The sequence below is a fragment of the Pipistrellus kuhlii genome, unplaced genomic scaffold (assembly GCF_014108245.1).
Source record: "Pipistrellus kuhlii isolate mPipKuh1 unplaced genomic scaffold, mPipKuh1.p scaffold_m20_p_2, whole genome shotgun sequence".
NCBI lineage: Eukaryota > Metazoa > Chordata > Mammalia > Chiroptera > Vespertilionidae > Pipistrellus > Pipistrellus kuhlii.
This window is the reverse complement of record NW_023425515.1, coordinates 112223341-112238023: the sequence shown is the minus strand read 5'-3', so window position 1 is coordinate 112238023 and position 14683 is coordinate 112223341. Positions and strand designations below refer to the sequence as shown.

Here is a 14683-nt window from a genome sequence, read left to right as displayed (position 1 = left end):
GACTAGATTACAGACTGGGAAAAAGTAGCTCAAACTTGTGGGTTAACTGATAACATATGATTAAGACTGTGGATTAGGAAAAGAAACCACCACTGAGACAGCTGTGCACAGAGACCTGGATTAGTGCAGGGACCAGCCCAGGCACTCACTGCAATGCACACAGCAGTGCAAGAAAGGCTCAGCACCATCAGCTCCCAGCCCCACAACTCCGGGGGGCGATTCATGCAGATCTCAGATCAGGGGTATGACTCAGCCCCATGGGAACCACTGCCCCACCACGTTCAAGCATCAGCACTAACCAAAGAAAGGGGCGCTCATTCCCTCACCAATGGTCCAAATCACCAAGGAACTTTTTAAAAATACAGATGCCCGCACTGATGATGTATTATAGAACTGTACCCCTGAAACCTATGTAATTTTATTAACAATGACACCCCAATAAGCTCAATAAAAATAAATTAATTTTAAAAAAGGAAAAAAGAAAAAAGAATAGAGATGTCTAGAATAACCAAAGACTAGGGAATGTGAAGCCTGGGAGTGGGATCCGGACCCAGGAACCTGGCACACACACTCGTAGGAGCTCCACAGCCCAGCAGAGCCTCAACTACCCTGAACTTTACCTCAGAGCCCAGTAGGTGTTTCTGCTAAACTTGGAAAAATGGCCTAAAAATAAAAACCACACTTTTGAGTAAAGACTAGTTTTAAAAGTATTTTAATGTTAATTGCATACCCTCCCATTATTCCTGCCTTTCACTAAAAATTGAAAACAATATTTAATAATTTCTTGGATTCTGTTTTAAGTATGAAAAACATACTTTTCCTTTAACATTTTATTATCAGAAGTGAGGTCAGACGAGAGGGAGAAAACTGGGCCAAGAGCAGACAAGTCAGAGCTCTATTAACTATGTTACAATTGTTACTTTCAAATACAATTGGTTTCTTGCTTCTACCTAATTCCATGCTTTATTCTGTAATATTCAAGTGGGTAAGTCTCTCACTTTTAAGCTGGTTTGGACAGCCAGGCTGATGTCCCATGATGGCACTTTATATTAATGCTAAATTCAGAGAACAAAATAGTGACACCAAAGTTACTGTATCACATTATGAGGATTCCCAAAGGACACTAACGGGAGTCTTTAAAGTTCACATTTCACTGCCAGTCTACGTTTTAAATAGCAGTGTGCTTTCCGGTTGCATGGCAGAGGAAAATGCGAGCCCTCCAGCATTTATACTGTACAGGTTTCAAACCTGTTCACTGGTGATCTATAATGGAAAGTGTCAAGTGATTTTATTTACTCGGTAAATGCCACCAATAAATGCTTTAGGAGGGGGTTTTAAAATGCACCTGTAACCACAGGAGTTACCGATGTGCCCAAGACCTGAGATGACCCTCCACCCTAACGGGACAAAAACCATCGTCAGCTGAAACCGGTTTGGCTCAGTGGTAGAGCATCGGTCTGCGGACTGAAAGGTCCCAGGTTCGATTCGGGTCAAGGGCATGTACGTTGGTTGCACATCCCCAGTAGGGGGTGTGCAAGAGGCAGCTGAATCGATGTTTCTCTCTCATCCACGTTTCTAGCTCTCTATCTCTCTCCCTTCCTCTCTGTAAAGAAATCAATAAAATATATTTAAAAAAACCCACAAACCATCGTCAGCCAGTTTCCACTCTCACAGAATAGTCAAAACAAGAGGAGAGAAATTTTATACCGAAAATACTACCTGACAGGCACCGGAGCATAGAACAGAATTAACACTGAGAATAAGGTTCCTGATGTGACCTCACACCACACTCTCCACCCTCAGGGAAAGACCTGGCTCAGTTAAATGGCCAACGCTGCCATTTAAGAAAGTTATAAGGAACCAAACACACGTGGTGCCGGCAGTGATTCACACACCGAGGTGTGCACATCTTACTGACTTTAAATGCAATGCCTGTGGCTCAGGAGCAGCAAGTAGGAGAGGCAAGTGGGGAGGGTCCTAGGCTGGTGAAGGAAAGGGGTAAGACCACTCAGGAGGAAGTGAGGGAGCCAGGGATGCCTGCCTGTGGGAAATGGAGGGCAGCTGAAACCCTCAGGTCCCAGCCCCTCCCGCTCTGAGGAGGAAGGTGAGGGCCGGGTGGGAGTGGACTGGCGGTGTTTTCCTGGCACTCACTCCTCCACCTGTGGCCCCAAAGCACACAGAACGCTCACAAGGGGAAAAGGAAGGAACTGTGCCCCAAAGAGGAAACAGTACTCAGACAGAGAAAGGCAAGGAGCCAGGAAATGTCCCTGATCAACAGGACCCTGTGGGCTGGGAGAGGAGCAAGAGGAGATTCAGTTGTGTGTGGAGAGTGTACGAGGGGACACAAAAGCTGACAGCTAACACCAGCTTCCTCCTGAGACACAATTCCTAGGGGCGAAGCCAGGAGCCCCTCGCCCACAGCAACAGGGAACCTGAGCTCATCCCCGAACACCTGGTCTACTCAACGCTGCCCATCAGGGGGCTGGGTGGACTGGAAACATGTCTATGAGACAACAGACAACATGATGGTAATTCTATGCATTTGCCCAGTGGTAGGAGAAGGCTGACTTTCCCAAGATACAGACACAGTCGCCTAAATGCAACCTAAAATGGGACACTGTTCGAAGCTGCTGGCTGAAATGCAGCTTGATTTTAATGTTCCAATTTAAAAAAACCACCAAAACCTCTTTCCTATATGACACTTGTTCACAGGATCATCCCAGAGCCCATGTTTACTTTCTCTTATGTGTGAGCCTTAGTCTCATTTCAAAGTTTCCGGAGGGAGACATCACAGAAAGCTGGGGAGCAGGGGACAGGCAGCTCGGATTCTTCAGCAGCCCGGTCGCCTTCCAGAACACTGCTGGCCCTCGGGAGGGGCGGATCCGTCCGGCTCCATCCCTCAGTTGACGGATGGGAAGTGTTCAGTACCAGGCACAGCCAAGTGCTATATAAAAGGGCTTACAAAGGGAATGCTGAGACTGTTGCTTGAAGTTGAGACAGTGGAACAGCAAAGAAGCTAACAACTCAATGGGCGCCGACCTCTGTGTGTGTGTGTGCGTGCGGCTAACACCATTCTGTGGTCATTAAGTGTCTGATATAAACCTAACAGTATTCTGGTCCACACCTGTCTTCTAACCTTTCCTCAAACATCTTCCCAATCTCCTGCACTGGGATATGTGAAGATACAGCGAGGGAGGACCAGCGGCCACACGCCCTGACCATGGGCAGCTGCAGCGATCTGACACTAGCCCTGAACTCCAGCTCTCTTCCTCACTGTTCATTGCTCATATGACCATAAGCAAGTAACCCTTTCCTAAACCTCCATTTCCTTATGGGAAAATGTGGGAAACACTGCCCTCAGGGGACAGGGATGAAGACTAGCTCTCAAAGTTTGCTCTATCAGCCCTGAATGCTCCCCTCAGGGGTCAAGGCCTGCAACCTGGCCCACTATAGGAACACAGTATTTAGGATGTCGGGAAAGGGTCAGAAACAAATAATGCCACAGGGCACAGAAACTGTGAATGAAGAAGTGGCAGAACATGCTTATATTTCACCCACCTTCACCACCGTCTTCAACAAACCTCCCATTCTCTTTGCTTGGCTTCAGATGCTAGCAAATTTTAAACCAACTAGAAAATTGATATTCCAAAGCCAGGCAGTCTAAATGACTGGATTCACAAAATGGAATGGTAACTTGTTTTAAAAAATTCTTTATTGATTAAAATATTACATATGTATCCTCCTCACCCATTGACCTCTCCTGGCCACCCCCAACTCCCAACACAGTCCCTCACCCCCTAGTGTGTGTCCATTGGTTACGCTTACATGCATGCATACAAGTCCTTTGGTTGATCTCTTACCTGTCCCCCCTCCCCTCCCCTGCCATCCCTCTGAAGTTTGATTGTCTGTTTGATGCTTCTTTATCTCTGGCTCTATTTTTGCTCATTAGTTTATGTTGTACATTATATTCCACAAATGAGATCATGGGATATTTATCTTTCTCTGACTGGCTTATTTCACTTAGCATAATGTTCTTCATGTCCATCCATACTGTTGCAAATGATGAGTTCCATTCTTTTTTTTACAGCAGCATAGTATTCCATTGTGTAGATATACCACAGGTTTTTAATCCACTCATCTGCTGATGGACATTTAGGCTGTTTCCAAATCTTAGCTATGGTAAATTGTGCTGCTATGAACACAGAGGTACATATGTCCTTTCTGATTAGGGTTTCTTGTTTCTTGGGATATAGTCCTAGAAGTGGGATTACTGGGTCAAATGGGAGTTCCATTTTTAATTTATTTTCCATTTTTATTTTTTTGAGGAATCTCCATACTGTCTTCCACAGTAGCTGAACCAGTCTGCATTTGCACCAGTAGTGTACGAGGGTTCCTTTTCCTCCACATCCTTGTCAACACTTGTCGTTTGTAGACTTGTTGATGAAAGCCATTCTGACAGGTGTGAAATGGTACCTCATTGTTGTTTTCATTTGCATCTCTCAGATGATTAGTGACTTTGAGCATATTTTCTTAAGTCTCTCGGCCTTCTGTATGTCCACTTTCTTTCTTTTTAAAAAAATATATTTTATTGATTTCCACAGAGAGGAAAGGACAGGGATAGAGAGCTAGAAACGTTGATAAGAGAGTAACATCGACCAGCTGCCTCCTGCATACTCTCTACCGGGGATGTGCCCACAACCAATGTACATGCCCTTGACCGGAATCGAACCTGGGACCTTTCAGTCCGCAGACAGATGCTCTATCCATTGAGCCAAACCGGTTTCGGCTGTATGTCCACTTTCAAAAAGTGTCTAAGTCCTTTGTCCATTTTTTGACTGGATTATCTTCTTTTGTTAAGATGTATGAGTTCCTATAAATTTTGGAGATTAGGCCTTTATCGGATATAACATTGGCAAATATGTTTTCCTATGCAGTGGGCTTTCTTCTTGTTTTGTTGATGGTTTCTTTTGCTGTGCAGAGTTTTTTATTTTGATGTAGTCCCTTTTGTTTATTTTCTCCTTAGTTTTCATTGCCCTACGAGTTGTATTAACTGCTATGACATATGTCTGCTGTCCATGGGTTCTGCTAAGATTTTTATGGTTTCCCATTTTATGTTTAAGTCTTTTATCCATTTTAAGTTTATTTTTGTATATAATGTAAGGTGGTGGTCTAGTTCAATTTTTTTTTGCACATATGTTAATTTTCCCAACCCCATTTATGGCAGAGACTGTCTTGACTCCATCGTATGGTCTTGCCTCTTTAGTCAAAAATTAATTGAGCATAATGGCTTGGGTCCATTTTTGGGTTCTCTGTTCTGTTCCATTGGACTATATGTCTGTTCTTGTGCCAGTACCAGGCAGTTTTGAGAACAGTGGCTTTGTAATATAGCTTGAAATCTGATATTGTGATCCCTCTAATTAGTTGTTCTTCCTCAAGATTGCTGTAGCTATTCAGGGTCTTTTTTTATTCCATATTAATTTTTGGAGAGTTTGTTCTAAGTCTGTGAAATATGCCATTGTTATTTTAATGGGGATTGCATTCAATCTATAGGTTGCTTTGGGTAGTATGGACATTTTAATGATGTTGATTCTTCCATTTTGTTATGTCTTCCTCTACCTCTTTTTTTTTTTTAACATCATGTAGTTTTATAATTATAGATCTTTTACCTCTTTAGTTAAGTTTATTCCTAGGTATCTTAATTTTTTTGGTGCAATGGTAAAAGGCATTGGTTTTTTAAAATATATTTTTATTGATTTTGTACTGAGAGGAAGAAAGATAGTTAGAAACATCAATGAGAGCCATCGATCAGCTGCCTCTTGCACACCCCCTACTGGGGATATGCCTGCAACTAAGGTACATGCCCTTGACCAGTATCGAACCCGGGACCCTTCAGTCCCCAAGCCGACGCTCTATCCATTGAGCCAAACCGGTCTTGGCGGCATTGGTTTTTTTGTTTTGTTTGTTTCTCTTTCTGTGAGCACATTATTGATGTGTAAAAAAGCCATAGATTTCTGGATGTTAATTTTGTATCCTGCTACATTGCCGAATTCATTTATTAAGTCTAGTAGATTTTTGATGGCATCTTCAGGGTTTTCTATGTACAATATCATGTCATCTGCGAATAATGACAGTTTCACCTTTTCTTTTCCAATTTGAATGCATTTTATTTCTTCTTGTCTGATCACTATGGCTAGCAATTCTAGTACTATGTCAAATAGGATTGGTGAGATCAGGCATACCTGTCTTGTTCCTGTTCTTAGGGAAAATGGTTTTAGTTTTTGTCCATTGATGATGTTGGCTGTAGGTATATCATATAAGGCTTTTATTATGTTGAGGTATGATCCCTCTATTCCCGCTTTGCTGAGCTTTTATCAGGAAAAATGTAGCCATTTTTATTCTTTATTTATGCCTGTATTCCTTCTTCTATTTCTATTTCTTCTTTTTACAACAGTCCCTTTAGCATTTCTTGCATTGCTGGCTTGATAGTGATAAACTCCTTTAGCTTTTTTTTTTTTGGTCTGTGAAGCTCCTGATTTACCCTTCAATTTTGAATGATAGCCTTGCTGGAATTAGCATTCTTGGATTCAGTCCCTTGCTTTGTATCACTTTGTATACTTGAGTCCATTCCCTTCTGGCCTGATATGTTTCTGTTGAGAAATCATTTGATAATCTAATGGAAGATCCTTTGTAGGTAACACTCTGACTCTCTTGCAGCTTTTAATCAGTTAACTGCTATATGTCCAAAATGGAATCCATCCCAACATGCCACAATATTTTGAATTTAGATGAAAAAACCAATTTGCAATGAATATAAAAATATTACTCACAGCCGAAGCCGGTTTGGCTCAGTGGTAGAGCATCTGTCTGCGAACTGAAAGGTCCCAGGTTCGATTCCGGTCAAGGGCATGTACCTTGGTTGTGGGCACATCCCCGGTAGGGGGTGTGCAAGAGGCAGCTGGTCGATGTTTCTAGCTCTCTATCTCTCTCCCTTCCTCTCTGTAAAAAACCAATAAAATATATTAAAAAAAATATTACTCACAATTCAGGTCTTCTTGAATATGTCCAGCTAAAATTCTCACAAAAATTATTTTAAAGTTGGCCAGAGCTGCCACTCAAGGAAAAAAAAACAAATTTTTTAAAAACAGATGCACATGGCATGTGGGGAAGGTCTGCTGCTTGCATGTACAGATACTTATAGCATACAATGGGTTAAGATTCTCTGTCATTAATGTTTGCCTTTGTAATTACGATGTGGTGTGGGTCTCTTTTTTTTGGTTCATCTTGTTTGGGAACTCTGTGCTTGTGTGACTTTTTTCTTCCCCAAATCAGGGAAGTTTTCTGTCATTATTTCTTCAAATAGGTTCTCTAATCCTTTCTCTTCTTCTCCTCCTTGTGGCCCTGCTATCATATGTACGTAACTTGATTTCACGTTGTCCCAGAGCTTTCTTAGGCTCTCTTCCTGCTTTCTAATTTTTTTTCTAATTGCTGTCCACATTGTGTGTGTTTTTTTGCTCTATCTTCTAAGTCACTAATTTGGTCTTTCAATTCTTCTAATCTACTGTTGAAACCTTCCATCGTGATTCTTATTGTAGCTACATCATTCTTAATTTCCTCTTGATTCTCACATAAGTTGTTGATTTTTCTCATTCATCTGGTTTATGAACTGTATGACCATTACACTGAATCTTTACCTGGCATATTGCATGCCTCCATTTAATTTAGTTACCTTTTTTGGGGGTTGATTATTCCATTTCCTTTGGAGGTTGTTACTTTGTCTTCCAGTTTCTGCTATCATCAAAGTGTCCAGGTGCAAAGTTGCATGGGGCTTGTGGAGGAAGCAGAGGCTGGGCGGGAGGGTCATGTACCCTGAGAGTCATGGGATAGCTCAGGCGCTGACATGTGGGGCCCGGAGCCAAGGTGGTGGGCCAGTGGGGAGGGAAGCACACTCCAGAACTCACAGGAGCCTGTGTGCAGGGAGGCTGGAGTCCCAGTGGTAGCAGAGGCTCTATTTGGCCAGCCCCTGAAAGGCTACAGGACCTAACTGTCCCTCACTCACACCCCCACACACCATACACGTACACACACTCCCTTTTTGCTCCCTCACTCACACTCTCTCACTGCCATCCTGACAGCCGCCATCTTGACTCCACAAATGGGAACATTTATCAGACATCTTTAAAGACATGGGCACAACTCTTGAAAGGAGTTTCCGGCCACACTAGTCCTATCCGGGAGACTGATGGCTTGCTAGGAAGAGAATGGCCAGGAAGAAAGGCCTCACCCAGGACAATGACATGGGCTCCATCCACTGAGCACTGAACTCCCAGCTGGAGAAGGAGCTAAGAGGCTGACGGAGGGGGGGAAGAGGGGAGAAAAGGGGCATGGTAAGAGCTATACTGTTCCTCAGAGCCAGACTATCTGCTTTCTAAAAAGCAGGAACAGAAATTCCCCTCCAGACTTCGCAGGGGACAATAAATGACAGCAATAAAAACAGTGTGGGGTAACCTTCTTTTTAAGATGCTCTTCCTTTTCTGAACTTTTCCCTTTGTCAGAACTGTTACTTACTTTGTCAGGCTTACATGACTTCAAATGGAAAGAAAATGATGGTCTGAAATGCAGCACATACTTTATAAACCTAGAAATTCTGCTCCTGGCAATGAGTTCCCTAAGGACAGGCATGCCTTGACGTGCCAGCGTGTGATTCCACCACACTGGAGAGAGGTGCCACGTCTAGGTGGTCACCAATCTCAGAGACCTGCAGCCTGTGCTCCCCACCACCCCCTCACACTCTCTTAGACCTCCCCTTTGTAGAAACAGCTTTCCTCTGTGGGCTTCTGCAGAGCTTCAAGTGATGATCAGCTCAGAACGAAGTGTTTCCCCTTCCCATGGCTCACACCTCGTCCCACCACATCCCTCACCACACTGCCACCACCTTAAGTCTCATAACTACCCAGGGTTGTCAGACTTAGCAACTAAAAATACAGATCACCCAAATTTGAATTTCAGATAAAAACCAAGTAAGTTTTTAATATATCCCAAATGCAGCATGAAAAACATACCAAAAAAAATGTTATTTATTTGAAATTCAAATTTACTGGTATCCTGTATTTTATATGGCAATCCTTTATCATCTAATTCTTTATTCAGTTTTAGGTACTATCTATTAATATTTAGGTTATCAAAATATTATCTAAAGGTTGAGGATTTTAACCCAATTTATCCTCAGTTCAATGACATAAGTCCTGTGTGAATATTTAGTCAATTATAATTAAGAAAACAGTTGCAGAGCTCCATTTCTCCCTCACTGCCTCCTGTGCCTAACCAAGCGTTAATCCTGCTATCTTATCCAGAAGGGACTGGAGGGATGGCAGTAAGTAACTGATTGGTCTAGGACCATTTTCACCTAAAAACACCTTACTTTTAACACCCTCCCTTCACCAGCAGCCCTCAGAGGGATCAGACAATAGGAAAAGGTCATTGGTTACCTGAGCACATGGCCTCAGTAGGCCAACCCCCTGCTTCTGAAACAGGAGGGAGGGAACCTAGGAATGTGACCATAAAAACAGGACTCCACGCTTTCAACTCCACCCTCTCCCCCACCCTGGCCGGTGGCCAGTCTCCCTGCTGGATGTAGTACCAGTGTGCGGGAGGCCCGCTTACCAGTGTGTGTGAGCATGTGCCTCTGGAGGGAGCTGGCCCAAGGGAAGACTCGAGGGCAGTGGGGACAGTTGATCTTCTGCAGGCAGTTGGCGTAAGAGTTCCGCTTTGTCCTCAGCAGCTTGTCTTCAGGGGGGCTGCCCTGCTCTTCATCACTGGGCCCGTTGTGGTCAGCAGGGGTGCCAGCCAACTCTTCCTGAGCGTCGTCCTCCGCTGTCTGCAGAAATGGACTGAACTTGTTGGTGTCTGTGGTAGCCAGCATCTTCTCAATGCTGGCAAATTCCCCGCTGGAATCCAGGTCTACTCCACCATTGCTGGCCCGGGGCCGACTCTTCAGCCCTTTTTTCCGGCCCCTCTTCTTTGACAAGCCAGCTGGCCCCTGCCCAGTGGGGGAAGCTGCCTCTGGACTGTTGGCAGCAGGGGGTGGGTTGCTGGATTCTTTGGGGCTAGTGGTCTCAGTGGGGGCAGTGGGGTCTCCTAAGTTGTCTGAAGCTGTGGTGTTACTGCTGGTGCCTGTGGGCCCTGGGTCAGTCACCTTGGCTTTGAGCAAGGTGGGGGCTGAGGACACAGATGAGATGATCTGGGCAATGGAGGCCAGTGGGGGCAGCTCTTCTGTCAGAGGGGGCTTTGGCAACAGCAGGGGGGGCTTGGGGCGCAGAGGCCTCAGCAAGGCTGGGCTGCTTATCAGGGTGGAGCTGCCCACGAGAGGGGAGCTGTTGATGAGGGCTGGTGAGTAAATGGGGACAGTGACCTGAACGGAGCCCTGCAGGGGCTGAGCGTGGGCTTCCAGAGCAGTGGCAGTGGAGGCTGCTGCCGAAAGGGCCACGGGTTTCTCCAGGATCCCACTGGACCCCAAGGTCACTGGCAGAGTAGGGCACGGTGGTGGACAGGGAGAGAGTTGCTCCCCACTCCCTGGTTCCTGCTCAGGCATCTTGGCTTCACTGGGAGCGGCTGACTCCTTGTCTCCTCTCCTAAAGCTCTTAGGGATGGACAGGTCAATGGGCTCCATAGAGCAGTCATAGGGGGCCGAGGAAGAGGGGCTCAGGAAGAAGGCCGAGTTTTCCTGCTTCACGTGGACCAGGGCCAGGCCCTTCTGGGAGAAGTCCAGAGGCTCATTGAAGTCCACTGAGAAGTTGCTGGCCGGCTCCAACTTGACAGAGACGGGAGGTGGAGGCTGGGTGGGGCCTGCATGAAGGTAGCCATTCTGGGCCTCCAGAAAGGTGGCGAGGGGTTTGCGTTCCCCAAAGGCTCCGCTGCCCTCCTCCACCCTCCCTGAGGCCTCAGCCACAGGGGCCTCCTTGGGGCCCAGGCCATCTGCCGCCAGGATGTAGCTCTCGATGTCGTGCTCCGGCACATGTAGGTGCTGCTTCAGGATGTGGTGGACGCAGTTGCGCTTGGCTGAGAAGGTGGCGCTGCACTCCTTGCACTCAAAGGGCTTGTGGCTCTTGGGGCAGCCGCCCAAGCCGCGGCCGCAGTGCGTGCGCATGTGGATGCGCAGAGCGCGGTAGTGCTTCAGGTCTTCCCCGCACAGCCGGCACACTGTGTCTGGGGAGCAGAAGGCGTCCACCATCTCTGCGGCGCTGCTGGTCACATACTCAATGTTCTTCTCGATGTCCTTGCGGGTGGCCTTGAGATGCTTCTTGCGCAGGTGCCGCTCGCAGTTGGCCTTGACGGTGAAGGGGTAGTGGCAGATCTTGCAGATGTAGGGCCGCTCGCCGCTGTGCGTGCGCAGGTGGCGGATGAGTGCGGCCTTGTCGGCCGCGATGTAGTCGCAGATGTTGCACTGGTATGGAGAGATGCCCAGGTGGGAGCGCACGTGAGCACGCAACACCCCGGAGAAGGCAAACACCTGGTTGCAGAAGCGACAGGGGTAGAGCACCTTACGCATGGCTGGAGATTTCTTGCTGCCGGGGGCTGTCATGATGGCTTTGAGGTCCCCCTCTGTTATCTCCTGCTTGATCTTGGCCTCCATGCTCAGGGGCAGCAGGGCCTCGATGATGCTGTCCTGCTCCAACTGCGTCTTCATCTCAGCCTGACCCGGCAGCTCTGCGCGTGGCTGCTGCAGGAAGAGCTGCATGGCCGCGTGCGGCTGGGCCCCGGACTTGGACTGCAGCAGGTTTGTGCTGGAGGCCACCTCCACCGAGCCTTTGAGGAGCTTCAGGGCCGGCGGGGGCAGGCTGGGACTGATGCAGCCGGGGGAGGCCTGCTGGGCGTTGAGGAGAGGGGGGGGTGTTGAGGTGGCTACCACCGTCCGCGGCGTGACCAGGGGCTTTGGCTTCAGAGGGGGCATGTGTTTGAAAATCGCCTGCAGAGGGGTGACGGGGGCCTTGGAGAGAGGCGGAAGACTGATTTGAGGGGGCGCTGAGGCTGCCATCTTCAGGATCTGCTGGATGTCAGCCAGCTCAATGGCCGACTCCCCGGAGATGGGCTTGACCACAATACTACTATCAGGCTGAATGATGAAGCCCTTTGGGAAAGGCTGCAGGGACAGGTGCTTCATGCTCCCCTTGGCAGCCGGGAGCACTGTGAGAGAACTGCCCAGGGAGGAAGCTTCGAAAGGAGACAGCCTCAGCACGTTGGCGCAGCCAGGTTCCTGAGGTAGCTGACACTTGAGTGCCTGGAACTGTATTGCTTGGTTGTCATCCGGCGGGGGCTCCTCAGCTGGGACGGGCTTGACGTCTTTGGTGTGCTGCAGGCCCAGCAAGGCCAGGAAGACCTTCTGGTCCACGGCGTCAGCAGGTAGGGTCTTGGCTTGCAACCTTTCCCGTCCCTGGTCCGCAGCGACATGGGTCTGCTTGTGCAGGGCGAGCGAGGAGAGCATGGGGAATGCCTTGTCGCAGATGTCACAGACAAAACGGTGCTGCTCGCTGATGCACCTTCGCAGGTTTGTTTCACACCAGGCCTGCAAAGTAAGGGATCAAGAGGATTTTAAAATCATCACCACACTGAGATGAAGAAAGTATCTGTTCTACAACTATTGCAGTATCCATAACATATGGGAGCTGACCTTTCCCTGCTCACTAACTGCTGGTGAATAAGGAAATCCACAAGCATCTTAGGTATCGTGTTTTCTTGATGAATGACACCAACCCCAGGTATCTCAACAGTGAAGCAAGTTAAGTGATAATACCATAGTGGTAGGATTTTCTTTCTAAAAAATTGCGTGTCTTGCAAAACGAACTGATGGTGGAGAACCCCTGTGCTGTCAGGAGAGAGGGAGGACCACCTAGGGTCACATGAGTACACACATATGGGTGACTACTTATGGGATTGAGCTTGGGGCTTATGCACTGGAAGAATTTCACTGTTGCTGTATTTTATCTCAATTTTTTAAATTTGGAAAAAAGTAGTTTCAAAGTCGTTTATAAGCAGAGAACAAATATGTCTCAGGTTAATAACAATCCCAAACATACTATCTAATAAAAGAGTAATATGCAGACTGACCATTACTCCAACACACAATATGGCTGTCCCTATGTGGTCAAAGATCCTGCCCCCATGTGGACACAAGATGGCCACTACAAGATGGCCAGCAGGGGAGGGTAGTTGGGAGGCACCAGGCCTGCAAGGGAGGGCAGTTGAGAGGGACCAGGCCTGGAAGGGAGGGCAGTTGGAGGCGATCAACCCTTCAGGGGAGGACAGTTAGGGGTGACCAGGCTAGCAGGGGAGCAGTTAGACATCAATCAGGCTGGCATGGGAGTGGTTAGGGGGTGATCAGACTGGCAGGCAGAAGTGGTTAGGGGCAATCAGGAAGGCAGGCTGGTGAGCAGTTGGGAGCCAGCAGTCCCGGATTGTGAGAGGGATGTCCAATGCCTGTTTAGGCCTGATCCCACCAGGCAGTTGGACATCCCTCGGGGGGTCCCAGATTGGAGAGGGTGCAGGCTGGGCTGAAGGATACCCCCCCAGCCCCTGTCCATGAATTCCATGCACTAGGCCTCTAGTCTATATACATAAAAGGCTAATATGCTAAGTGTCCCTCCAGCCTTCTGACCAGTTGCTATGATGTACACTGACCACCAGGGGACAGAGGCTCAATGCAGGAGCTGCTGAGCTGCAGTGACTTGGCAGCAGTGGTTCTTGGTGATGTACCCTAAAACTAGACATGAGGGAGCCTGATTCCTCGTGAACCTGTGCGATTCCACCTTCGGCTGTGGGTTATGTTGCTGCTGGGGCTCTGTGGGCCTCGAATCTGGTTTACTACACACTTGCGTTTGCATTCCACACCCTGTACAACACCAATTTTGCAGAGTGCCCTCTTGCACTTGGGGGATGTCGGAAAGCCAGTTTTGGCTCGAACCCCACAGGCCAGGCTGAGGGACTCCACCTGCCAGAGGGACCCCACTCACTGCACAGATGTCAGGGAGGGACTGCTAGAGGTTGGTTCCAGAGCATGTCTGGCCCTTCTCGCCCAGTTCCGTCCTGCCAGCCACCTTCTAATTAATTTCCTTTCAATGTGCATGAACCTGTACTCTGGGTCACTAGTTTTAAATAAAAAACTACAATGCTGAAAATATTTAGCTGTAAGACTAATTAAAACTACAAATTGATGTAATTAAAAATACATATTTAGCCCTGGCCAGTTTGGCTCAGTGGATGGAGCATTGACTTGCGGACTCAAGGGTCCCGGGTTCGATTCTGGTGAAGGGCATGTACCTTGGTTACGAGCACATTCCCAGTAGGGGATGTGCAGGAGGCAGCTGAATCGATGTTTCTCTCTCATCGATGGTTTTAACTCTCTATCCCACTCCCTCTCTGTAAAAAAAAAAAATCAATAAAAAATATTTAAAAAAAATACAAATTTAATTCTGATAGGACCTAAAAAATGGGCAAAAGCTCCGATGAGCTAGACTCAGATGTAAGTGAGGGGGGAAAAAATGGAAGGCCATTTACACCTCTCAACACAACCACCCAAAAAAGACTAAAAAGAACAAAACTTAATTTGAAGAGGAAAGGTGTTAATAAAACAAAACCCAACAGACCTCATTTGAAGGAAAGGAAACCTCCGTGTGAAGAATTTAAGTCCAAC

The 14683-nt window shown here is 47.3% G+C and overlaps 1 protein-coding gene across 9 annotated transcripts in view; it reads right to left on the bottom strand.

The window, feature by feature from the left end:
- RREB1 (ras responsive element binding protein 1) overlaps positions 1-14683 on the bottom strand; it is a 138375-nt gene that overhangs the window by 9410 nt on the left and 114282 nt on the right. For all 9 annotated transcript variants that reach the window (XM_036444037.2, XM_036444034.2, XM_036444033.2 and 6 more), the window contains one exon: positions 9661-12559. In XM_036444037.2, the coding sequence (XP_036299930.1) occupies positions 9661-12559 (2899 nt within the window). The remainder of the gene's footprint in view (positions 1-9660; positions 12560-14683) is intronic.